Consider the following 25,663-nt stretch of genomic DNA (forward strand, 5'->3'; position numbering starts at 1 on the left):
TTTACTATTAAACTGCTCCGGTTATTACCAAGTTCTGCTCTCCTGCGTCTGACTTCCCTGCCACCAGATCGGCACCTCTTACAATACTTCTCTTTGCATATGATAGATTCAAATAGAGGGACTATATATTTTATCTTCACTTGACAATATTTAAAGGAACTGATGTATTAATTAATCGATCAATCAGTTTAATGGTAAATATAAATCAATATAATTTTATGACATATTTATAACAATCCATCATTTCCATTATCACAATGAAGAAGACATGGTGTACAAACAATTTATTTAGGAAATAAGCATGCTTAATTTTTGGAAGAAAACGTTCAAACAAGATATTTTGTCACAAAAGATGCTGACTGCATTTTCGGTTCGTTACAAATATCTTCTGCCAGGCGGCAATCATCTCTTTTAAGTAGAACACATACATGACGACTCCTCTACAACTATCACAACTCATAATGGTAAATTTAACAACAAACAAATATTTTTTTTATTTTTTATTTTTACATTTGTGCATTGCAATATCCCTCACAAAATATAACAAAGCTAGTTATTAACAAAGAAATTTGACAACAATTCATGCTATGCAGACTGATGACAACTTAAAAGCTATACATTGCAAATATCCTTGATACATAAAATTCAATCAAAAGTTACAAGAAACATTTTTACTTGATTTTTGAATAGATTCTAGAATGGTTAAATGTTTGAATAGATTCATCTGGTTAAAAGTTTCACTTATTCAAAACAGAAAGTTCTCTTCTCATGACCACCTGTTTCTACGTTAACATGTTAACGACACATTTACATTGACATAAACTCAAGTGTTTTCATTGTGTCCCATCTGAAATGTCCCCCTATCACACCAGGCAAACACACTCAAACCTCAGACCGCCAGCTGTCGTGGTCAAGGATGCTGTGATAATAATCATTGTTGTTCTCTCACACATACTACTACTACAACTAACCCCAAACATGACATTTGCCCTTACATCAATGTAGCACTCTTACATCAACACTTAAGTCTATGTTCCAATGTCCATACTAGCATACTACTAGAATGCATGCACAATATATTGTTGATTCTATCGAAGTGGGATGCTGGAGGGGTATTGGAATAGAACGCTACAACAAACCCAAACTACTACAACTGCTCCACTTGAAACCATGCATTGTTTTGAGTGACGATAGGGCCTCTCTTGGGGAATTAGTGAACATATGAATCAAGTAATACATGACATAACACTGCATAATGCACAACGTTTGTGATAGTCTATTCTATCTTGATGTTTGAGACATTTTGATGTTGATATCCAACGATTTTTCTGTTGTACTTCGATTGTGAAATTTCGTCAGTGTAAACAAATAAATAAATGATTTACCATCTCTAACAAACAAAACAAGACAAACTCACAATAATAATTTACAGAAGAAATTATAGTACAAACTTAGTATAAACATCCCAAAGAACTTTAAAATGCTATAAAACGGTCTCAAGGTCAACCTTAGAGTTTGACAAACATTTTAAATGGGTAACTGAAGATCAGTTCAGGATGGCATAAGAAACAATATAAAATATAACTTTGTTTCATTAAGTCAGCAACATACATCAGTGTGCTTTGGTATCAAATAAGAGTTTGGCAGTTAATAGTACATTTGATCGTATTTTTCACTGCATGGCTGAAACTGCTGAGCTCAATACAGAGACGACCTAGACACCTTTACTGTACCAAGTGGCTCTCTATTCCAGCAAAAATAGCAATATTTATCGAGTAACAATCATTTTATATTTACTTTTGTTAATGTAAAGCTGTAGAAAGTTAGAAAAGCACAAAAGTGGTTGTTCAAAGAATCCCTATAATATGTTGTCAACATCAGTTACTTAGTTTTTGTTCCATCGCCAAGGCCTTTTTCGTTTGTCCGCTTGTCATCTGTTTTCACTTCTCAAGGAAATGTCTTTTCACATAAGGCACTCAGAAAAACTGCAAAGGGCCATGGCTGCCCCTTCAATGGAAAGGTAGAGGCAAAAAGACTGGAGGGGCGAAGTTGAAGCTACATTTCTTTGGTTGAAATGACAAGCGACTCAGCAATAGGCTGGTGAACAGGTTATGAGGTTTAGTGTCTTTAGCCATTTGAAGTTTTCACATCCAACGCTGTTCAGTTATCTAGATAAAAAAAAGAAAAAAAAAGTATGATTATTTATAAACACAAAGCTAAGGAATAACAGCATATCCAGAGTCATACAGTATGTAGATTAAGTCTATATACAGTATACAGCTGTATACCTATACAGTTTGGCAGTATGGTTCTGGGAAGGTACAACACTGAATACAGCAAAAGGTGGAGCATTGGGTGTATCATTCCATAAAGCAAGACAACTATTTCACCGTGAAAGTGATCAAGCAGTATTCTCATATTTGTGATCAAAGTAGCACCTGAAACATTTAAGACCACACACCAGACCTCCCGCAGTGACACACACACAAACACACTAGTCTGAGTCATTGGAACCAGGCAAGGTGACAAGCAGAAGCAAAAGCATGACTGCTGTTTTCTTTTTAACAAAGCGTGATTTTATTTTTTTACAGCCGACACAAAGCAGAGACCTCTTTATGATTGTTACCTGATGGACAACACAGTTGGAAACTCCAGCTCATCTGAGTATTGGAAAATATTTAGAAGGTTTTAACAACACTTTCCCCCCCCTCAGCTGCATTTTGTCTCCATAAAGGAGAGATCTCTCACCAACCAACCATTCAACACAGCACAGACAGACCTGGGACCAAGCTAGAATGGTGCTACTAGCTATAGAACTCACCTCTGCACTCGTATTTGAGATCAGAGAAGAAGACCAGTTCCTGGGAGAACACAAACAGGCCTAACCGTCCTCCAGCAAACGTCTTGTCGTACACTGGTCCTGAGTCTGCCAAGATCTGTTTCCCTTCATAAACCACAACCCTGCAAAACGCAACAAGACAATACATGAATGATTGAAAAGGATCGCTTGGTGTGATCAACTGGATTTGATCCCAGGTCTCCTACATGCCACCAGACACTTAGATAAAACACCCTGGATAATAGCTTAGCCTATTGTATATCATTAGTGCTTCTATTATACAAAGAATTTGCAGACCGTTACTGAGGAAAGAGTGATGGGTGTGATCAACTGGATTCGATCCCAGGTCTCCTACATGCCACCAGACTGTTTTAGCCGACTGAGCTCTAGGTATTAGGCTAGACTTGCTCACCTGATGAAACCAGTCTTGGGTCTGTGGATGAGGTGCCACCTGTAGGCTGTGTAATCCTTCCAGCCAATGTTTTTGGGATCGTGCCAAAGAGTGCGCACCTGTAGACAACAGAGAAGGAGAACAATAATTTACTAAAGAGCTATGATCTATGGTTACTTCATATATTTGATTGATTGACTGAAAGATTGCTCAATAGAGGGTATGACTACACCAGAGACACAGTATGATATGTTGGCTTATATGACTTAGCTGTGTCAGGCTGAGTGGCCACTTGGATGGAATCTTGGATCTTAGCATACCTGATTTTTTGTGTTTCCTGTGTGCCACAGGGCATTTCTCAGGTTCTCCCCTGTGCCTGTGGTTGAATTGACCACCTTCAGGGAGACACCAGAGATACCGAAGGCCTTGGAGGGTTTGTCTTCCCAGTAGGTCTGAGTGACCTGCTTCCACATCACCACGTAGAAGCGGCCGCTCGACTGGTAGCCGAACACGAAACCAGCGTAGTCGTCATCCCGGTCCGTATTCACATAGAACGTACCACTGAAGTCCACCGCGTTGAACTCATCAAAGCCTGGAATGGTGGGACAGAACAGGTGAATACTAAGGATGGATGGTGGGACAGAACATGTGAATACTAAAGATGGATGGTGGGACAGAACATGTGAATACTAAGGATGGATGGTGGGACAGAACATGTGAATACTAAGGATGGATGGTGGGACAGAACATGTGAATACTAAGGATGGATGGTGGGACAGAACATGTGAATACTAAGGATGGATGGTGGGACAGAACATGTGAATACTAAGGATGGATGGTAAGACAGAACATGTGAATACTAAGGATGGATGGTGGGACAGAACATGTGAATACTAAGGATGGATGGTGGGACAGAACATGTGAATACTAAGGATGGTTGGTTATTAAAAAATCATCAGGGATTCAGAATTAAAATGCATATACTGTACACTACATGGCCAAAAGAATGTGGACACATGCTCGTCGAACATCACATTCCAAAATCATAGGCATTAATATGACATTAGTCCCCACCTTTGCAGCTATAATAGCCTCCACTCTTCTGGGAAGGCTTTCTGCTAGATGTTAGAACATTGCCGCAGGGACTTGCCCTGATGTTTGGTGATTAGGCCTGAATCTCAGTCGGCGTTCTAATTAATCCCAAAGGTGTTGGATGGGGTTGAGGTCAGGGTTAAGTGCAGGCAAACAGTTATTGTGCTGATGTTGCTTCCATAGGCAGTTTGGAACTTGGTAGTGGCATATTGAACTGGCATATTGAACTGGAACTGAAAAAACCAAGGACAGACGGTTTTCACTTGCTTCGCGCTTCAGCACTCTGCGTTCTCGTTCTGTGAGCTTATGTGACCAACCACTTCGCGGCTGAGCTGTTGTTGCTCCTAGACGTTTCCACTTCACAATAACAGCACTTACAGTTGACGGCTCTAAGTGCACGGCTCTAGCAGGGGCGGCAGGGCAGAACTTTGACTAACTGACTTGTTAGAAAGGTGGCATCCTATAACGGTGCCACATTGAAAGTAACTGAGCTATTGGCTATTCTAATGCCAATGTTTGTCTATGGAGATTGCACGGCGGTGTGCAGTATTGACGGTCTGCACATCTTTAAACTGTAGTGAATTAAATATCTCAAACGTATCTCTAATAATTTAGTATAGGGACTACATATTGAGGTTAACGTCCTGCTCACCAACAGCGATGCCTGGGTCAGAGTTGACGGTCTGCACCAGCTCCTTGCCCTGATGCCTAACCACCCAGTTGGGGTCGATCTGCGTGGTTCCCTTGGGGTCCAGGTGCACCATCTGAAACTTCCGGAAGTTTGTGACGGTGACGGCGTTGTTCTCAGGACACACGTCAAGGATGTCCGGGATGTTGTCGTTGTCAAAGTCATCTTTGCAGGCGTCTCCTCTACCGTCGCCTGTTGATAGAAGAACAGAAGGGTTAAAATACAAAGTCCTAGTGTGACAACTTTGACTGTGGTCGTAACGAGGTCTGCTTTTTAAATGAATAACAGAGCACCATGAATTCATAATACAATGTCCCATCTTTGGTTGTTGCTCCTCCCTTCCCATGGAAGCTTTTATTGATGTATTAGTAGGATCCCCATTTGTTTTTGCAGAAGCAGCAGTTACTCCTCCTGGGGTGCACGATGAGTGAAAACGGTCCATGCTAACCTGTAACTTTACCTCAAATGTCCATCATTTCTGGAGACTAAAATTGCCACCCCAGGGAAGGCAGACGTTTCACTGGGTCCTGTGTGGCTCAGTCGGTAGAGCATGGCGCTGGGAACGCCAAGCGTCGTGGGTTCGATTCCCGCTGGGACCACCCATATGTAAAAGTAGTGGCCCCAGCCGACTTGTAAGTCGCTTTGGACAAAAGCGTCTGCTAAATGGGATATATATATATATATATATACTTAGTCAGCTAAGTTTTCATCAAAAAAGCGGAACAGAAAATAATCACAATTCTTTCCCAAGAACTTTTATCTTTTAATAGTGAATGTCCGCCAAGTCCAATAAGGTGTCTCAGCCATCTCTGCAAGCCATGAAAACTACCATTGATACGTGTAACTGTCTTAGAGGACATTGTCTATTAGAAATAGACTCAGGGCATAATACAGAGTAAAGGGAAGAGGCCAGCGAGATTAAAGCCTGTGCTACGGTGAAGTAGCTTCGTTTTCTCCACTTTCTCCTCTACTCTTTTGTTATTGCACAGGGGGCTGACTTGATTCTATCAAATAAACACCTTTTGATGAGATGTGAAGAGGATGAAGGGATCTGGCACACTCTTTCTCCCTCTCACTCCATCTTTCCCATATATCTCTCCCTCCCTGCCTCCCTATCCCCCCTCTCCACACAGACTGTTTGATTTAAAGCCAACTAAACAATTTCCAGGTAACCCTGCATGATGAAACTGAAATTGGGCACTGTGGATTAATCGAGAGCAAGCGAGCCCAGATGCACCTTTTGGAAATAAAACTGTCCTGGCCGCAGGGTGGCTAGCTGGCTGATGATACCATCATGGGTTCCTGCTCCGCACGATGAAGGCATACGCTAATGACTTCATCAACCCTGACCCAGAAATACTCATTTTTGTTAACTCTTTCCTGTCTGACCCACCCACCATACTTGCACAATAAAACAGTGGGAGCATTCAACAGTTACTGGATGTGCACATACTACTTATAAACCTCTAACCATACTTCACTATACACCTGCCTTTTTATAGAGAGAGAGGGGAAATAGAACAAGGCATATTGAACTGTAAAACGATGAGTGAAAAAGGAGGGGATAAAAGGAATCTCATGTGTGTTTATGGTGCACAGGTGCAGGGTTGGGGTTCCCAGGTGCAGGGTTAGGGTTCCCAGGTGCAGGGTTGGGGTTCCCAGGTGCAGGGTTGGGGTTCCCAGGTACAGGGTTAGGGTTCCCAGGTGCAGGGTTGGGGTTCCCAGGTGCAGGGTTAGGGTTCCCAGGTGCAGGGTTAGGGTTCCCAGGTGCAGGGTTAGGGTTCCCAGGTACAGGGTTAGGGTTCCCAGGTGCAGGGTTAGGGTTCCCAGGTACAGGGTTAGGGTTCCCCAGGTGCAGGGTTAGGGTTCCCAGGTACAGGGTTAGGGTTACCCAGGTGCAGGGTTAGGGTTCCCAGGTACAGGGTTAGGGTTACCCAGGTGCAGGGTTAGGGTTCCCAGGTACAGGGTTAGGGTTCCCAGGTACAGGGTTAGGGTTCCCAGGTACAGGGTTAGGGTTCCCAGGTACAGGGTTAGGGTTCCCAGGTACAGGGTTAGGGTTCCCCGAGAAATGGTTATGGTTCCCAAGTGCAGGGTTCCCAGAAGCAAGGTTAGGGTTCCCAGGTACAGGGTTAGGGTTCCACGGTACAGGGTTAGGGATCCCAGGTGCAGCGTTAGGGATCCCAGGTGCAGGATTCCCAGTTCCCAGTTGCAGGGTTTGGGTTCTCCGGTGCAGGGTTCACAGGTGCAGGGTTCCCAGTTCCCAGGTGCAGGGTTAGGGTTCCCAGGTGTAGGGTTAGGGTTCACCGGTGCAGGGTTGGGGTTCGCGGGTACAGGGTTCCCAGTTCCCAGGTGCAGGATTTGGGTTCCCAGGTGTAGGGTTAGGGTTCCCCGGGGCAGGGTTGGAGATTCCGCAGTGCAGGGTTAGGTTACCCAGGTGCAGGGTTAGGGTTCCCAGGTGCAGGGTTAGGGTTCCCAGGTGCAGGGTTAGGGTTCCCAGGTGCAGGGTTAGGGTTCCGCAGGGCAGGGTTGGAGATTCCAGGTACAGGGTTCCCAGTTCCCAGGTGCAGGGTTCCCCAGTGCAGGGTTAGGGTTCCCCAGTGCAGGGTTAGGGTTCCCCAGTGCAGGGTTAGGGTTTTCCAGCGCAGGGTTAGGGTTCCCAGGTGCAGGGTTCCCAGGTACAGGGTTTTCAGTTCCCTGGTGCAGGTTTAGGGTTCCCAGGTGCAGCGTTACGGTTCACAGGTACAGGGTTAGGGTTCACAGGTACAGGGTTAGGGTTCCCCGGTACAAGGTTAGGGTTCCCCGGTGCAGGGTTCCCAGATGCAGGGTTAGGGATCCCAGGTGCAGGGTTAGGTGACCCAGGTGCAGGGTTAGGTTACCCAGGTGCAGGGTTAGGGTTCCCAGGTGCAGGGTTAGGGTTCCCAGGTGCAGGGTTAGGGTTCCCAGGTGCAGGGTTAGGGTTCCCAGGTGCAGGGTTAGGGTTCCCCAGGTGCAGGGTTAGGGTTCCCAGGTGCAGGGTTAGGGTTACCCAGGTGCAGGGTTAGGGTTACCCAGGTGCAGGGTTAGGGTTCCCAGGTACAGGGTTAGGGTTACCCAGGTGCAGGGTTAGGGTTCCCAGGTGCAGGGTTAGGGTTCCCAGGTACAGGGTTAGGGTTCCCAGGTGCAGGGTTAGGGTTCCCAGGTACAGGGTTAGGGTTCCCCGAGAAATGGTTATGGTTCCCAAGTGCAGGGTTCCCAGAAGCAAGGTTAGGGTTCCCAGGTACAGGGTTAGGGTTCCACGGTACAGGGTTAGGGATCCCAGGTGCAGCGTTAGGGATCCCAGGTGCAGGATTCCCAGTTCCCAGTTGCAGGTTTAGAGTTCCCAGATGCAGGGTTTGGGTTCTCCGGTTCAGGGTTCCCAGTTCCCAGGTGCAGGGTTAGGGTTCCCAGGTGCAGGGTTAGGGTTCCCAGGTGCAGGGTTAGGGTTCCCAGGTGCAGGGTTAGGGTTCCCAGGTGCAGGGTTAGGGTTCCCAGGTGCAGGGTTAGGGTTCCCAGGTGCAGGGTTAGGGTTCCCAGGTGCAGGGTTAGGGTTCCCAGGTGCAGGGTTAGGGTTCCCCAGGTGCAGGGTTAGGGTTACCCAGGTGCAGGGTTAGGGTTACCCAGGTACAGGGTTAGGGTTCCCAGGTACAGGGTTAGGGTTCCCAGGTACAGGGTTAGGGTTCCCAGGTACAGGGTTAGGGTTCCCAGGTGCAGGGTTAGGGTTCCCAGGTGCAGGGTTAGGGTTCCCAGGTGCAGGGTTAGGGTTACCCAGGTGCAGGGTTAGGGTTACCCAGGTGCAGGGTTAGGGTTACCCAGGTGCAGGGTTAGGGTTACCCAGGTGCAGGGTTAGGGTTACCCAGGTGCAGGGTTAGGGTTACCCAGGTGCAGGGTTAGGGTTCCCAGGTACAGGGTTAGGGTTCCCAGGTACAGGGTTAGGGTTACCCAGGTACAGGGTTAGGGTTCCCAGGTACAGGGTTAGGGTTCCCAGGTACAGGGTTAGGGTTACCAGGTACAGGGTTAGGGTTACCAGGTACAGGGTTAGGGTTCCCAGGTGCAGGGTTAGGGTTCCCAGGTACAGGGTTAGGGTTCCCCGAGAAATGGTTATGGTTCCCAAGTGCAGGGTTCCCAGAAGCAAGGTTAGGGTTCCCAGGTACAGAGTTAGGGATCCCAGGTGCAGGATTCCCAGTTCCCAGTTGCAGGTTTAAAGTTCCCAGATGCAGGGTTTGGGTTCTCCGGTTCAGGGTTCGCAGGGTTAGGGTTCCCAGGTGCAGGGTTAGGGTTCCCAGGTGCAGGGTTAGGGTTCCCAGGTGCAGGGTTAGGGTTCCCAGGTGCAGGGTTAGGGTTCCCAGGTGCAGGGTTAGGGTTCCCAGGTACAGGGTTAGGGTTCCCCAGGTACAGGGTTAGGGTTACCCAGGTACAGGGTTAGGGTTACCCAGGTACAGGGTTAGGGTTCCCAGGTACAGGGTTAGGGTTACCAGGTACAGGGTTAGGGTTACCAGGTACAGGGTTAGGGTTACCAGGTACAGGGTTAGGGTTACCAGGTACAGGGTTAGGGTTCCCAGGTGCAGGGTTAGGGTTCCCAGGTACAGGGTTAGGGTTCCCCGAGAAATGGTTATGGTTCCCAAGTGCAGGGTTCCCAGAAGCAAGGTTAGGGTTCCCAGGTACAGAGTTAGGGATCCCAGGTGCAGGATTCCCAGTTCCCAGTTGCAGGTTTAAAGTTCCCAGATGCAGGGTTTGGGTTCTCCGGTTCAGGGTTCACAGGTACAGGGTTCACAGTTCCCAGGTGCAGGGTTAGGGTTCCCAGGTGCAGGGTTAGGGTTCCCAGGTGCAGGGTTAGGGTTCCCAGGTGCAGGGTTAGGGTTCCCAGGTGCAGGGTTAGGGTTCCCAGGTGCAGTGTTAGGGTTCCCAGGTACAGGGTTAGGGTTCCCAGGTACAGGGGTAGGGTTCCCAGGTGCAGGGTTGGGGTTCCCAGGTGCAGGGTTGGGGATCCCAGGTGCAGGGTTGGGGATCCCAGGTGCAGGGTTAGGGTTCCCAGGTGCAGGGTTAGGGTTCCCAGGTGCAGGGTTAGGGTTACCCAGGTGCAGGGTTAGGGTTCCCAGGTGCAGGGTTAGGGTTCCCAGGTACAGGGTTAGGGTTCCCAGGTACAGGGTTAGGGTTCCCAGGTGCAGGGTTAGGGTTCCCAAGTGCAGGGTTCCCAGAAGCAAGGTTAGGGTTCCCAGGTACAGGGTTAGGGTTCCACGGTACAGCGTTAGGGATCCCAGGTGCAGGATTCCCAGTTCCCAGTTGCAGGTTTAGAGTTCCCAGATGCAGGGTTTGGGTTCTCCGGTACAGGGTTCCCAGTTCCCAGGTGCAGGGTTAGGGTTCCCAGGTGTAGGGTTAGGGTTCACCGGTGCAGGGTTCCCAGTTCCCAGGTGCAGGTTTAGGGTTCTCTGGTGCAGGGTTCCCAGGTACAGGGTTCCCAGTTCCCTGGTGCAGGTTTAGGGTTCCCAGGTGCAGGGTTACGGTTCACAGGTACAGGGTTAGGGTTCCCCGGTACAAGTTTAGGGTTCCCAAGTGCATGGTTCCCAGATGCAGGGTTAGGGATCCCAGGTGCAGGGTTAGGGATCCCAGGTACAGGGTTAGGGTTCCCAGGTACAGGGTTAGGGTTCCCCGGTACAGGGTTAGGGTTCCCAAGTGCAGGGTCAGGGATCCCAGGTGCAGGGTTAGGGATCCCAGGTGCAGGGTTAGGGATCCCAGATGCAGGGTTCTCAGTTCCCAGTTTTAGGTTTAAGGTTCCCCAGTGCAGGGTTAGGGTTCGCGGGTACAGGGTTCCCAGTTCCCAGGTGCAGGATTAGGGTTCCCAGGTGTAGGGTTAGGGTTCCCCGGGGCAGGGTTGGAGATTCCGCAGTGCAGGGTTAGGTTACCCAGGTGCAGGGTTAGGGTTCCCAGGTGTAGGGTTAGGGTTCCCAGGTGCAGGGTTAGGGTTCCGCAGGCCAGGGTTGGAGATTCCAGGTACAGGGTTCCCAGTTCCCAGGTGCAGGTGAAGGGTTCCCCAGTGCAGGGTTAGGGTTTGCCAGTGCAGGGTTAGGGTTCCCCAGTGCAGGGTTAGGGTTTCCAGCGCAGGGTTAGGGTTCCCAGGTGCAGGGTTCCCAGGTACAGGGTTCTCAGTTCCCTGGTGCAGGTTTAGGGTTCCCAGGTACAGGGTTAGGGTTACCCAGGTGCAGGGTTAGGGTTCCCAGGTGCAGGGTTAGGGTTCCCAGGTGCAGGGTTAGGGTACCCAGGTGCAGGGTTAGGGTACCCAGGTGCAGGGTTAGGGTACCCAGGTGCAGGGTTAGGGTACCCAGGTGCAGGGTTAGGGTACCCAGGTGCAGGGTTAGGGTACCCAGGTGCAGGGTTAGGGTTAGGTTTGCCAAGTGCATGAATGTAAAAGTGAGGGGAATAGGTTCTGCTTTGTGTTTTATGGTGGACAGGTGCAGGGAAGCCTCAAAGGGAGATTCCTGTACCACAAGCAGCAGTCTTGTGTGATTACAGATAGTATCTACAGTATACTATATAGGGCTCTTACAGAGTCTACCTAATGGCTACTAATTCAGACAGCTACAGTCACAGCACTGTTCACAGGTGTGAGGGTATTCAACATGCTGATGCACGGTGTGTGTGTGTGTGTGTGTGTGTGTGTGTGTGTGTGCGCACAGGTATGCATACGTCCATGCACACATGTTTTCCTCCTTACCATTAGAGTCCAGTTGATCTTTGTTGGGCGTCAATCTACAGTTGTCTCTATCGTCAGGGATACCGTCATTGTCATCGTCGAAGTCACAGGCGTCCCCTTTACCGTCCTTATCGTGGTCAGCCTGGTTTGAGTTGGCCACATAAGGACAGTTGTCCAGGTTGTTCTGGTGACCGTCTTCATCAATGTCCTGGTTGTTGTCACACTGGTCTCCTACAAGGTCATTGTCTGTGTCAGCCTGTTAGAGAGGAGAGGGTTACAGGTCATATTCTGTGTCAGCCTGTTAGAGAGGAGAGAGGAGAGAGAAGAGTTACAGGTCATATTCTGTGTCAGCCTGTTAGAGAGGAGAGAGGAGAGTTACAGGTCAATGTCTGTGTCAGCCTGTTAGAGAGGAGAGAAGAGGGTTACAGGTCATTGTCTGTGTCAGCCTGTTAGAGAGGAGAGTTAAAGGTCATTGTCTGTGTCAGCCTGTTAGAGAGGAGAGAGGAGAGTTACAGGTCATTGTCTGTGTCAGCCTGTTAGAGAGGAGAGAAGAGGGTTACAGGTCATTGTCTGTGTCAGCCTGTTCAAGAGGAGGAGGGTTACAGGTCATTATCTGTGTCAGCCTGTTAGAGAGGAGAGAGGAGGGTTACAGGTCATTGTCTGTGTCAGCCTGTTAGAGAGGAGAGTTACAGGTCATTATCTGTGTCAGCCTGTTAGAGAGGAGAGAAGAGGGTTACAGGTCATTGTCTGTGTCAGCCTGTTCGAGAGGAGAGGAGGGTTACAGGTCATTATCTGTGTCAGCCTGTTAGAGAGGAGAGAGGAGGGTTACAGGTCATTGTCTGTGTCAGCCTGTTAGAGAGGAGAGGGTTACAGGTCATTGTCTGTGTCAGCATGTTAGAGAGGAGAGTTACAGGTCATTATCTGTGTCAGCCTGTTGGAGAGGAGAGGGGAAGGTTACAGGTCATATTCTGTGTCAGCCTGTTAGAGAGGAGAGGGTGACAGGTCATTGTCTGAGTCAGCCTGTTAGAGAGGAGAGAGGAGAGTTACAGGTCATTGTCTGTGTCAGCCTGTGAGAGAGGAGAGAGGAGGGTTACAGGTCATATTCTGTGTCAGCCTGTTAGAGAGGAGAGGGGAGGGTTTACAGGTCATTTTCTGTGTCAGCCTGTTAGAGAGGAGGGTTACATGTTAGTGTCTGTGTCAGCCTGTTAGAGAGGAGAGAGGAGGGTTACATGTTATTGTCTGTGTCAGCCTGTTAGAGAGGAGGGTTACAGGTTATTGTCTGTGTCAGCCTGTTAGAGAGGAGAGGGTTACAGGTCATTGTCTGTGTCAGCCTGTTAGAGAGGAGAGTTACAGGTCATTATCTGTGTCAGCCTGTTGGAGAGGAGAGGGGAGGGTTACAGGTCATATTCTGTGTCAGCCTGTTAGAGAGGAGAGAGTAGAGTTACAGGTCATTGTCTGTGTCAGCCTGTTAGAGAGGAGAGAGGAGGGTTACAGGTTATTGTCTGTGTCAGCCTGTCAGAGAGAAGAGGGTGACAGGTCATATTCTGTGTCAGCCTGTTAGAGAGGAGAGGGGAGGGTTACAGGTCATTGTCTGTGTCAACCTTTTAGAGAGGAGGGTTACAGGTTATTGACTGTGTCAGCCTGTTAGAGAGGAGAGAGGAGGGTTACAGGTCATTGTCTGTGTCAGCCTGTTAGAGAGGAGAGGGGAGGGTTACAGGTCATTGTCTGTGTCAGCCTGTTAGAGAGGAGAGGGTTACAGGTCATTGTCTGTGTCAGCCTGTTAGAGAGGAGAGTTACAGGTCATTATCTGTGTCAGCCTGTTGGAGAGGAGAGGGGAGAGTTACAGGTCATTGTCTGTGTCAGCCTGTTAGAGAGGAGAGGGGAGGGTTATAGGTCATTGTTTTGTTTCAGCCTGTTAGAGAGGAGAGTTACAGTCCATTGTCTGTGTCAACCTGTTAGAGAGGAGAGAGGAGAGTTACAGGTCATTGTCTGTGTCAGCCTGTTAGAGAGGAGGGTTACAGGTTATTGTCTGTGTCAGCCTGTTAGAGAGGAGAGTTACAGTCCATTGTCTGTGTCAGCCTGTTAGAGAGGAGAGAGGAGAGTTACAGGTCATTGTCTGTGTCAGCCTGTTGGAGAGGAGAGGGGAGGGTTACAGGTCATATTCTGTGTCAGCCTGTTAGAGAGGAGAGGGGAGGGTTACAGGTCATTGTCTGTGTCAACCTTTTAAAGAGGAGGGTTACAGGTTATTGTCTGTGTCAGCCTGTTAGAGAGGAGAGAGGAGAGTTACAGGTCATTGTCTGTGTCAGCCTGTTAGAGAGGAGAGCTACAAGTCATATTCTGTGTCAGCCTGTTAGAGAGGAGAGAGGAGGGTTACAGGTCATTGTCTGTGTCAGCCTGTTAGAGAGGAGAGAGGAGGGTTACAGTTATTGTCTGTGTCAGCCTGTTAGAGAGGAGAGAGGAGGGTTACAGTTATTGTCTGTGTCAGCCTGTCAGAGAGGAGAGGGTGACAGGTCATAGTCTGTGTCAGCCTGTTAGAGAGGAGAGAGGAGGGTGACAGGTCATTGTCTGTGTCAGCCTGTTAGAGAGGAGAGTTTCAGGTCATTCTCTGTGTCAGCCTGTTAGAGAGCAGAGTTACAGGTCATTGTCTGTGTCAGCCTGTTAGAGAGGAGAGTTACAGGTCATTATCTGTGTCAGCCTGTTAGAGAGGAGAGTTACAGGTCATTATCTGTGTCAGCCTGTTAGAGAGGAGAGTTACAGGTCATTATCTGTGTCAGCCTGTTAGAGAGCAGAGAGGAGAGTTACAGGTCATTGTCTGTGTCAGCCTGTTAGAGAGGAGGGTTACAGGTCATTGTCTGTGTCAGCCTGTTGGAGAGGAGAGAGGAGGGTTACATGTCATTGTCTGTGTCAGCCTGTTAGAGAGGAGAGAGGAGAGGGGAGGGTTGCAGATACCAGCTTGATTTTCCAGAACTTTTCTAAATGTTTTCCAGAATTTCCAGTTGGAAGATTCCTGGAATAAGGAGGGAGTGAATCCTCCCTTTCTGGGTTTTTTTTAAAAATGTTTCTGGAATTTAGCAACCCTAATAGCAATGGGGTAGCTTTTGTAATTACACAAGTAGTGTAATAGTGACTGTTTCTTTTTCCTACCTGGTCAGGGTTGTGTAATAGAGGACAGTTGTCACACTGGTCACCCACTCTATCCATGTCAGTGTCCTTTTGGTCATTGTTGTACACGTACGGACAGTTGTCTTGCTCATTTGGGATTTCTAAAGGAAAGGGGAAATGGACAATGAGAAGGAAAATTGTAATATTGTGTGTGCAGGACTTATCTTAGGTAGTAATCTTAGATATTTGCTTGCATGTGGCATATATATAATATATATATATATATATTTTTTTAACCTTTATTTAACTAGGCAATACAGTTAAGAACAAATTATTATTTTCAATGACGGCCGAGAAACAGTGGGTTAACTGCCTGTTCAGGGGCATAACAACAGATTTGTACCTTGCCAGCTCGGGGATTTGAACTTACAACCTTCTGGTTACTGGTCCAATGCTCTAGCCACTAGGCTACCCTGCCGCCCCAAGAAGTGTATAAAAGTTAAGAGTTGAAGGAGCCTTTCCCCTGATATCACAATCCGTGCCATATAAGTTGCTAATGCTAATCAATCAGTTGATAGTTGAGGATGAAAAGATTAATCGCAAATCTGCCAGCTAGTCATTTCTTTGCATGATTTACTATCCTGCAATAATCCATGAAATATCTTCTTCGTACCAATTACCAATATTTTAAAGTACTGTTAAAGGGATACTTGGGGATTTTGGCAATGAGGCACATTATCTATCTCCCAGAGTCAGATGAACTTGTGGATAGCATTTATATGTCTTTGTTTCCAGTTTGAAGGAAGTTAGAGGAAGTTTCACAAGGCAATGCTAACTAGCGTTAGCACAATGACTAGAATGTTAGCAGATACCCATAGACGTCCAGCTATTGCGTTAACACTAGCTAGCAATTGAGCTAGCGCGAGTTAGCAACTTCCTTCAAACCGCATGCAAAGACATAAAAATGGTGTCGGCGAGTTCATCTGACTCTGGGGAAGGAGATAAATGATCCCTTTAAATAGAGGCATATAAAAGTTATGAGTTGAAGGAGCCTTTCCCCTGACTATAATATAACAGTGAAGCATATTCTTTAGTAATTTGGTCAGAAATAACTGGTACCATCTCCATCAATGTCGACAGCACAGGCATCTCCTTCGCCGTTGTGGTCAGTGTCAATCTGGGCAGGGTTGTGTTCGTAGGGACAGTTATCACAACGGTCACCCACATCATCTTTATCAAAGTCAAACTGTCTGGGGTTATACAGGAGAGGACAGTTGTCCTGAGGAGAGAGAATCAAAATGAGAATTATTAAAGCGTCCGTTGCTTGAAGAGGGCATTTGATTTCCTATTTAATTCATCTAAATACCCCGATGAAGGCATTTGCCGAAATGCGTTGGTTTTAACAATAAAACATTGACCCTTGAAGCAAACTTCTATTTTCAAACAGCTCTTACACTAAAAGGGCATTATCATAATTTTCAGAATTTCACACTTTCATTCCAACCTCATAGTGTGGAAATATATATATTAAAACAAAGGAAAATAATGCTTTGGACTTCACAGGGCCGTTAAAAAAAAGGTCTCCTACTCTCTCATCCACGATTGCATCATTGTCATCATCCTTGTCGCAAGCATCTCCCTGGCCGTCTTTGTCAATGTCCTCTTGTCCAGAGTTAGGCAGGTTGGGGCAGTTATCCTGTTAAAGATTGATAAAGAAATGGGAACAGTTTTAGAAATAGCCACAGGAAGAACTATCAACGAGTGACATACTGTAAGATTGGAAAAATATGGAAAATCTGCAGGTCTGGTATTGAGGATAAAAGTTTCCTGGACCTAGATTAAGCCTAGTCCTAGACTAAAGTGCATGCTCAATTGAAAATCTCAATTAAAACAAATTTTTATTCCAGGACTAATCCAGGAAGGTCTAGATTTAATCAAGGACTATGGACTAGGCTTAATGTGGCCCAGGAAACATAATGTTAGGGTCTGTTACCTTGCTGCAGTGATAGGTGGCGTTGGCGTCACACACCAGGTTCTGATTGGGCCATCCGTCTAGGTCAGAGTCCTCTCCACAGATGAAGCCATCCCCAGCATAGCCGATCCTACAATCACACTTATACATGGGGTCACTGAAGTGGCTAAGGTAGATACACTCAGCTGAACGGTGACAGTTGTGGGTCTTGTCTTTGCAGGGGTTCTCTGGCTCGCAAACCTAGAGAGATAGAGATGCGATAGAGAGAAAGAGAACAGTCTAAGAAGACCCCTCAGCCGGGGTATATTGGCCATATACCACACCCCCTCTGACCTCATTGCTTAAATAAACCATTTAGTTTTGTCTAATTTTGCATATTTTCATTTCCCAAGGAAGAACATGGTAAAAGTGCAGTAAATCAGAGTGTCAATCTCACCGTAAAGTGTGTTCTCAGATGTCATGTTATGTTATGTTATGTCACACTATGTGATGATATGCCATGTTATGTGATGTTATGTCATGTCTTTTCATGTTATGCCATATGTGAGGACTGAACTTCTGAACCTATATGCCCCCTGCTCTGCTCTGCCCTGACCCCTGTGCCCTGTGGATTCTGCTACAGTGTATTGTGTAGCTACAGCAAGAGAACACTTATGGCTACAGCTGTTATATCTCTATGGCTACAGCTGTTCATCTATAGGAAGTGAGTGGATGCCAGTGCATGAGCTCATACCATAACGTTACAACAGTGTTGCGTGATGACCAATAAGAACACATTTATTCCTTTAATCAGCTCTGGGATACAGAGGCGCTCAATGCCAGCTATGAGACAATTCCCTTTCCCCTTCCCTCAAATCAATTCGTAGGATGTTAGCCTCGGATGTTAGCCTCAGATCAGAGCAGGCCCAGTTTTTAAATGCCAGTGACAAGGTAGTAATTTACTAGGTAAGTTATGCAACATTAGGGCAGAGCAGATCTGGGTTCAAATATTATTTGAGATCATTCAAATACTTTTGAGTGTTTGTTATTGCCTGTCTGGAGTGCCAGAAGCGCAGGGTATGTACTTCTGTGATGACTCTATTGGTTCCATTGTGCCAGGTAAGCTCAATCAAGCCCTGATAGTATTCGAAATCATTTCAAATATTATGTGAACCCAGGTCTACTAGAAAGCAGAGCTATGTAGCGAAATGATTCAACTTCCCAACAGGATTCAGAGTTCTAAAGGAGAAACAATGTATGTATACCACAACAGACGTGGTGCCAGTGGTAATGACCTAACAAAGCATCATTAAAACATCACATATTTGTGGTTAGAGTGGAAACTGAGTGCTAAAATACACACCATCAGTTACACATACACGTTACTTTGTAAAGTTCCACACACTTAAAAGCTCTCATAGCAACTACCCACTCTACTAATACTGTAAACCAAGCCTCCTACCACTTCTACTAATACTGTAAACCAAGCCTCATACCAACTCTACTAATACTGTAAACCAAGCCTCATACCAACTCTACTAATACTGTAAACCAAGCCTCATACCAACTCTACTAATACTGTAAACCAAGCCACATACCACCTCTACTAATACTGTAAACCAAGCATAATACCACCTCTACTAATACTGTAAACCAAGCCTCATACCACCTCTACCAATACTGTAAACTAAGACTCCTACCACCTACCACTGCTACTAATACTGTAAACCAACCTCATACCACCTCTACTAATACTGTAAACCAAGCCTCCTACAACTGCTACTAATACTGTAAACCAAGCGTCCTACCACCTCTACTAATACTGTAAACCAAGCCTCATACCACCTACCACCTCTACTAATACTGTAAACCAAGCATCATACCACCTCTTATAATACTGTAAACCAAGCCTCCTACCACCTACCACTCCTACTAGTACTGTAAACCAAGCCTCCTACCACCGACCACTCCTACTAAAATTGAAAAACAAGCCTCCTACCACCTCTACTAATACTGTAAACCAAGCCTCATACCACCTCTACTAATACTGAAATCCAAGCCTCATACCACCTCTACTAATACTGTAAACCAAGCCACATACCACCTCTAATAATACTGTAAACCAAGCATAATACCACCTCTACTAATACTGTAAAGCAAGCCTCATACCAACTCTACCTCTACTGTAAACCAAGCCTCATACTACCTCTACTAATACTGTAAACCAAGACTCATACGACCTCAACTAATACTGAAAACCAAGCCTCATACCACCTCTACTAATACTGAAAACCAACTCATACCACCTCTACTAATACTGTAAACCAAGCCTCATACCACCTCTACTAATACTGTAAACCAAGCCAAATACCACCTCTAATAATACTGTAAACCAAGCATAATACCACCTCTACTAATACTGTAAACCAAGCATCATAACACCTCTACTAATACTGTAAACCAAGCATCATACCACCTCTACTAATACTGTAAACCAAGCCTCATACCACCTCTACTAATACTGTAAACCAAGCATCATACCACCTCTACTTATACTGTAAACCAACCTCATACCACCTCTACTAATACTGTAAACCAAGCCTCCTACCACCTACCACTGCTACTAATACTGTAAACCAAGCCTCCTACCACCTGTACTGATACTGTAAACCAGGCCTCATACCACCTCTACTAATACTGTAAACCAAGCTTCCTACCACCTACCACTGCTACTAATACTGCAAACCAAGCCTCATACCACCTCTACAAATACTGTAAAACAAGTCTCACACCACCTCTACTAATACTGTAAAGCAAGACTCATACCACCTCTGCTAATACTGTAAACCAAGCCTCCTACCACCTACCACCGCTACTAATACTGTAAACAGAGCCTTCATCCACCTACCACCGCTACTAATACTGTAAACCAAGCCGCATACCAACTCTACTACTACTGTAAACACAGCCTCATACCACCTACCACTGTTACGAATACTGTAAACCAAGCCTCATACCACTTCCACTATTACTGTAAACCAAGCCTCATACCACCTACCACCTACTAATACTGTAAACCAAGCCTCATACTACCTCTACTAATACTGTAAACCAAGCCTCATACCACCTCTACTAATACTGAAAACCAAGCCTCATACCACCTCTACTAATACTGAAAACCAAGCCTCATACCACCTCTACTAATACTGAAAACCAAGCCTCATACCACCTCTACTAATACTGTAAACCAAGCCACATACCACCTCTAATAATACTGTAAACCAAGCATAATACCACCTCTACTAATACTGTAAACCAAGCCTCATACCACCTCTACCAATACTGTAAACTAAGACTCCTACCAACTACCACTGCTACTAATACTGTAAACCAACCTCATACCACCTCTACTAATACTGTAAACCAAGCCTCCTACAACTGCTACTAATACTGTAAACCAAGCCTCCTACCACCTCTACTAATACTGTAAACCAAGCCTCATACCACCTACCACCTCTACTAATACTGTAAACCAAGCCTCAAACCACCTCTACGAATACTGTAAACCAAGCATCATACCACCTCTACTAATACTGTAAACCAAGCCACATACCACCTCTACTAATACTGTAAACCAAGCCTCCTACCACCTACCACTCTACTAATACTGTAAACCAAGCCTCCTACCACCTCTACTAATATTGTAAAAGCCTCAACCACTCAATACTGTAAACCAAGCCTACCACCTCTACTAATACTGTAAACCAAAACTACCTACCAATACCTACCACCACTACTAATACTAATACTGTAAACCAAGCCTCATACCAACTCTAATAATACTGTAAACCAAGCCTCCTACCACCAACTACTAATACTGTAAACCAAGCCTCCTACCACCTACTACTAATACTGTAAACCAAGCCTCATACCACCTCTACTAATACTGTAAACCAAGCCTCATACCACACTAATACTGTAAACCAAGCCTCATACACCTACAAATACTGTAAACAAGCATCATACCACCTCTACTATACTGTAAACCAACCTCAACCACCTACTAATACTGTAAACCAAGAGCATACCACCTCTACTATACTGTAAACCAACCATACCACCTCTACTAATACTGCCAAGCCTCCTACCAACTCTACTACTACTGTAAACACAGCCTCATACCACCTACCACTGCTACGAATACTGTAAACCAAGCCTCACACCACCTCTACTAACAATGTAAACCAAGAGTCATACTACCTCTACTAATATTGTAAACCAAGCATCATACCACCTCTACTTATACTGCAAACCAACCTCATACCACCTCTACTAATACTGTAAGCCAAGCCTCATACCACCTCTACTAATACTGTAAACCAAGCCTCATACCACCTACCACCTCTACTAATACTGTAAACCAAGCCTCAAACCACCTCTACTAATACTGTAAACCAAGTATCATACCACCTCTACTTATACTGTAAACCAAGCCTAACCTACAACAACATACCAACACTACAATACTGTAAACAGAGCCTCCATCCACCTACCACCCCTACTAATACTGTAAACCAAGCCGCATACCAACTCTACTACTACTGTAAACACAGCCTCATACCACCTACCACTGCTACTAATACTGTAAACCAAGCCTCACACCACCACCTCTACTAATACTGTAAACCAAGCCTCATACCACCTCTACTAATACTGTAAACCAAGCCTCATACCACCTCTACTAATACTGTAAACCAAGCCTCCTACCACCTCTACTAATACTGTAAACCAAGCCTCATACCACCTCTACTTATACTGTAAACCAAGCCTCATACAACCTCTACTAATACTGTAAACCAAGCTCATACCACTTCTACCAATACTGTAAACCAAGCCTCCTAATACTACCACTGCTACTAATAATGTTAACCAAACCTCATACAACCGACCACCTCTACTAATACTGTAAACCAAGCCTCATACCACCTCTACAAATACTGTAAACCAAGCCTCCTACCACCTCTACTAATACTGTAAACCAAACCTCATACAACCGACCACCTCTACTAATACTGTAAACCAAGCCTCATACCACCTCTACCAATACTGTAAACCAAGCCTCCTACTACCTACCACTGCTACTAATACTGTAAACCAAGCCTCCTACCACCTCTACTAATACTGTAAACCAAGCCTCATACCACCTCTACAAATACTGTAAACCAAGCCTCCTACCACCTCTACAAATACTGTAAGCCAATGCTCATACCACTTCTACTAATACTGTAAACCAAGCCACCTACCAACTACAACCGCTACTAATACTGTAAACCGAGCCTCATACCAACTCTACTAATACTGTAAACCAAGCCTCCTACCACCTACCACTCCTACTAATAATGTAAACCAAGCCTCCTACCACCTCTACTAATACTGTAAACCAAGCCTCATACCACCTCTACTAATACTGTAAACCAAGCCTCATACCACCTCTACTAATACTGTAAACCAAGCATAATACCACCTCTACTAATACTGTAAATCAAGCCTCATACCACCTCTACCAATACTGTAAACTAAGACTCCTACCAACTACCACTGCTACTAATACTGTAAACCAACCTCATACCACCTCTACTAATACTGTAAACCAAGCTTCCTACAACTGCTACTAATACTGTAAGCCAAGCCTCATACCACCTCTACTAATACTGTAAACCAAGCCTCATACCACCTCTACTAATACTGTAAACCAAGCCTCATACCACCTCTACTAACTGTAAACCAAGCCTCAAACCACCTCTACAAATACTGTAAACCAAGCATCATACCACCTCTAATAATACTGTAAACCAAATCTCCTACCACCTACCACTCCTACTAATACTGTAAACCAAGCCTCCTACCACCGACCACTCCTACTAATATTGTAAACCAAGACTCATACCACCTCTGCTAATACTGTAAACCAAGCCTGCTACCACCTACAACCGCTACTAATACTGTAAACCGAGCCTCATACCAACTCTACTAATACTGTAAACCAAGCCTCATACCAACTCTACTAATACTGTAAACCAAGCCTCCTACCACCTACCACTCCTACTAATAATGTAAACCAAGCCTCCTACCACCTCTACTAATAGTGTAAACCAAACCTCCATCCACCTACCACCGCTACTAATACTGTAAACCAAGCCGCATACCAACTCTACTAATACTGTAAACACAGCATCATACTACCTCTACTAATAATGTAAACCAAGACTCATACAACCTCTACTAGTAATGTAAACCAAGCCTCATACCACCTCTACTAATACTGTAAACCAAGCCTCATACCACCTCTACTAATACTGTAAACCAAGCCTCATACCACCTCTACTAATACTGTAAACCAAGCCTCATACCACCTCTACTTATACTGTAAACCAAGCCTCATACAACCTCTAATAATACTGTAAACCAAGCCTCATACCTCCTCTACCAATACTGTAAACCAAGCCTCCTAATACCTACCACTGCTACTAATAATGTTAACCAAACCTCATACAACCGACCACCTCTACTAATACTGTAAACCAAGCCTCATACCACCTCTACAAATACTGTAAACCAAGCCTCCTACCACCTCTACTAATACTGTAAACCAAACCTCATACAACCGACCACCTCTACTAATACTGTAAACCAAGCCTCATACCACCTCTACAAATACTGTAAACCAAGCCTCCTACCACCTCTACTAATACTGTAAACCAAACCTCATACAACCGACCACCTCTACTAATACTGTAAACCAAGCCTCATACCACCTCTACCAATACTGTAAACCAAGCCTCCTACTACCTACCACTGCTACTAATACTGTAAACCAAGCCTCCTACCACCTCTACTAATACTGTAAACCAAGCCTCATACCACCTCTACAAATACTGTAAACCAAGCCTCCTACCACCTCTACAAATACTGTAAGCCAATGCTCATACCACTTCTACTAATACTGTAAACCAAGCCTGCTACCATCTACAACCGCTACTAATACTGTAAACCGAGCCTCATACCAACTCTACTAATACTGTAAACCAAGCCTCCTACCACCTACCACTCCTACTAATAATGTAAACCAAGCCTCCTACCACCTCTACTAATACTGTAAACCAAGCCTCATACCACCTCTACTAATACTGTAAACCAAGCCACATACCACCTCTACTAATACTGTAAACCAAGCATAATACCACCTCTACTAATACTGTAAACCAAGCCTCATACCACCTCTACCAATACTGTAAACTAAGACTCCTACCACCTACCCTGCTACTAATACTGTAAACCAACCTCATACCACCTCTACTAATACTGTAAACCAAGCTTCCTACAACTGCTACTAATACTGTAAGCCAAGCCTCATACCACCTCTACTAATACTGTAAACCAAGCCTCAAACCACCTCTACAAATACTGTAAACCAAGCATCATACCACCTCTACTAATACTGTAAACCAAGCCTCAAACTACCTCAACGAAAACAAGCCTACTCTAAAACAAGCAAGCCTCATACCACCTCTAATAATACTGTAAACCAAATCTCCTACCACCTACCACTCCTACTAATACTGTAAACCAAGCCTCCTACCAAACCAACCACTCCTACTAATATTGTAAACCAAGACTCATACCACCTCAACTAATACTGCCAAGCCTCAACCACCTCTACTAATCCTGAAAACCAACTCATACCACCGCTACTAATACTGTAAACCACCTCATACCACCTCTACTAATACTGTAAACCAAGCCTCATACCACCTCTACTAATACTGTAAACCAAGCCTACCACCTCTACTAATACTGTAAACCAAGCCTCATACCACCTCTACTAATACTGTAAACCAAGCCTCCATACCAAAACTAATACCACCTACTAATACTGTAAACCAAGCCTCCTACCACCTACCACCTCTACTAATACTGTAAACCAAGCCTCATACCACCTCTACTAATACTGTAAACCAAACCTCATCCACCTACCACCTCTACTAATACTGTAAACCAAGCCTCCTACATACCAACTCTACTAATACTGTAAACCAAGCATCATACCACCTCTACTAATACTGTAAACCAAGCCTCATACCACCTCTACTAATACTGTAAACCAAGCCACCACCTCATAATACTGAAAACCAAGCCCACCTCTACTAATACTGTAAACCAAGCCTCATACCACACCACTCTACTAATAATGTAAACCAAGCCTCATACCACCTCTACTAATACTGTAAACCAAGCCTCATACCACCTCTACTAATACTGTAAACCAAGCCTCATACCACCTCTACTAATACTGTAAACCAAGCCTCATACCACCTCTACTAATACTGTAAACCAAGCCTCATACCACCTACCTGTAAACTCCTACCACTACTATACTGTAAACCAAGCCTCATACCACCTCTACTAATACTGTAAACCAAGCCTCCTACAACTGCTACTAATACTGTAAACCAAGCCTCCTACCACCTCTACTAATACTGTAAACCAAGCCTCATACCACCTCTTATAATACTGTAAACCAAGCCTCATACCACCTACCACTCCTACTAGTACTGTAAACCAAGCCTCCTACCACCTACCACTCCTACTAAAATTGAAAAACAAGCCTCCTACCAACTCTACTAATACTGTAAACCAAGCCTCATACCACCTCTAATAATACTGTAAACCAAGCCTCATACCACCTCTACTAATACTGTAAACCAAGCCTCCTACCACCTACCACTGCTACTAATACTGTAAACCAAGCCTCCTACCACCTCTACTAATACTGTAAACCAAGCCTCATACCACCCACTACTAATACTGTAAACCAAGCCTCCTACCCTACCTCT

At 45.4% G+C, this 25,663-nt stretch overlaps 1 protein-coding gene and 1 non-coding gene across 4 annotated transcripts in view; one reads left to right on the forward strand and one right to left on the reverse strand.

Moving 5' to 3' along the window:
* Nucleotides 1-415: 415 nt before the first annotated feature.
* LOC135511860 (thrombospondin-2-like) overlaps nucleotides 416-25,663 on the reverse strand; it is an 80,112-nt gene continuing 54,864 nt past the window's right edge. For 2 of the 3 annotated variants that reach the window (XM_064933354.1, XM_064933353.1), the window contains exons 13-23: nucleotides 16,812-17,030; nucleotides 16,407-16,514; nucleotides 15,938-16,097; nucleotides 14,861-14,979; nucleotides 11,738-11,972; nucleotides 4,975-5,202; nucleotides 3,551-3,822; nucleotides 3,252-3,349; nucleotides 2,822-2,961; nucleotides 2,627-2,660; nucleotides 416-2,168 (exon numbers count right to left, since the gene is read on the reverse strand). In XM_064933354.1, coding sequence (XP_064789426.1) covers nucleotides 2,165-2,168; nucleotides 2,627-2,660; nucleotides 2,822-2,961; nucleotides 3,252-3,349; nucleotides 3,551-3,822; nucleotides 4,975-5,202; nucleotides 11,738-11,972; nucleotides 14,861-14,979; nucleotides 15,938-16,097; nucleotides 16,407-16,514; nucleotides 16,812-17,030 — 1,617 coding nt within the window. In that variant the 3' untranslated portion in view covers nucleotides 416-2,164. The remainder of the gene's footprint in view (nucleotides 2,169-2,626; nucleotides 2,661-2,821; nucleotides 2,962-3,251; nucleotides 3,350-3,550; nucleotides 3,823-4,974; nucleotides 5,203-11,737; nucleotides 11,973-14,860; nucleotides 14,980-15,937; nucleotides 16,098-16,406; nucleotides 16,515-16,811; nucleotides 17,031-25,663) is intronic. The other variant, XM_064933355.1, reaches the window with a different exon arrangement.
* Nucleotides 5,534-5,609, forward strand: trnap-ggg (transfer RNA proline (anticodon GGG)). Its single transcript has one exon. It is a non-coding gene; the product is annotated as a tRNA-Pro (tRNA).

The sequence above is a fragment of the Oncorhynchus masou genome, chromosome 24 (assembly GCF_036934945.1).
Source record: "Oncorhynchus masou masou isolate Uvic2021 chromosome 24, UVic_Omas_1.1, whole genome shotgun sequence".
NCBI lineage: Eukaryota > Metazoa > Chordata > Actinopteri > Salmoniformes > Salmonidae > Oncorhynchus > Oncorhynchus masou.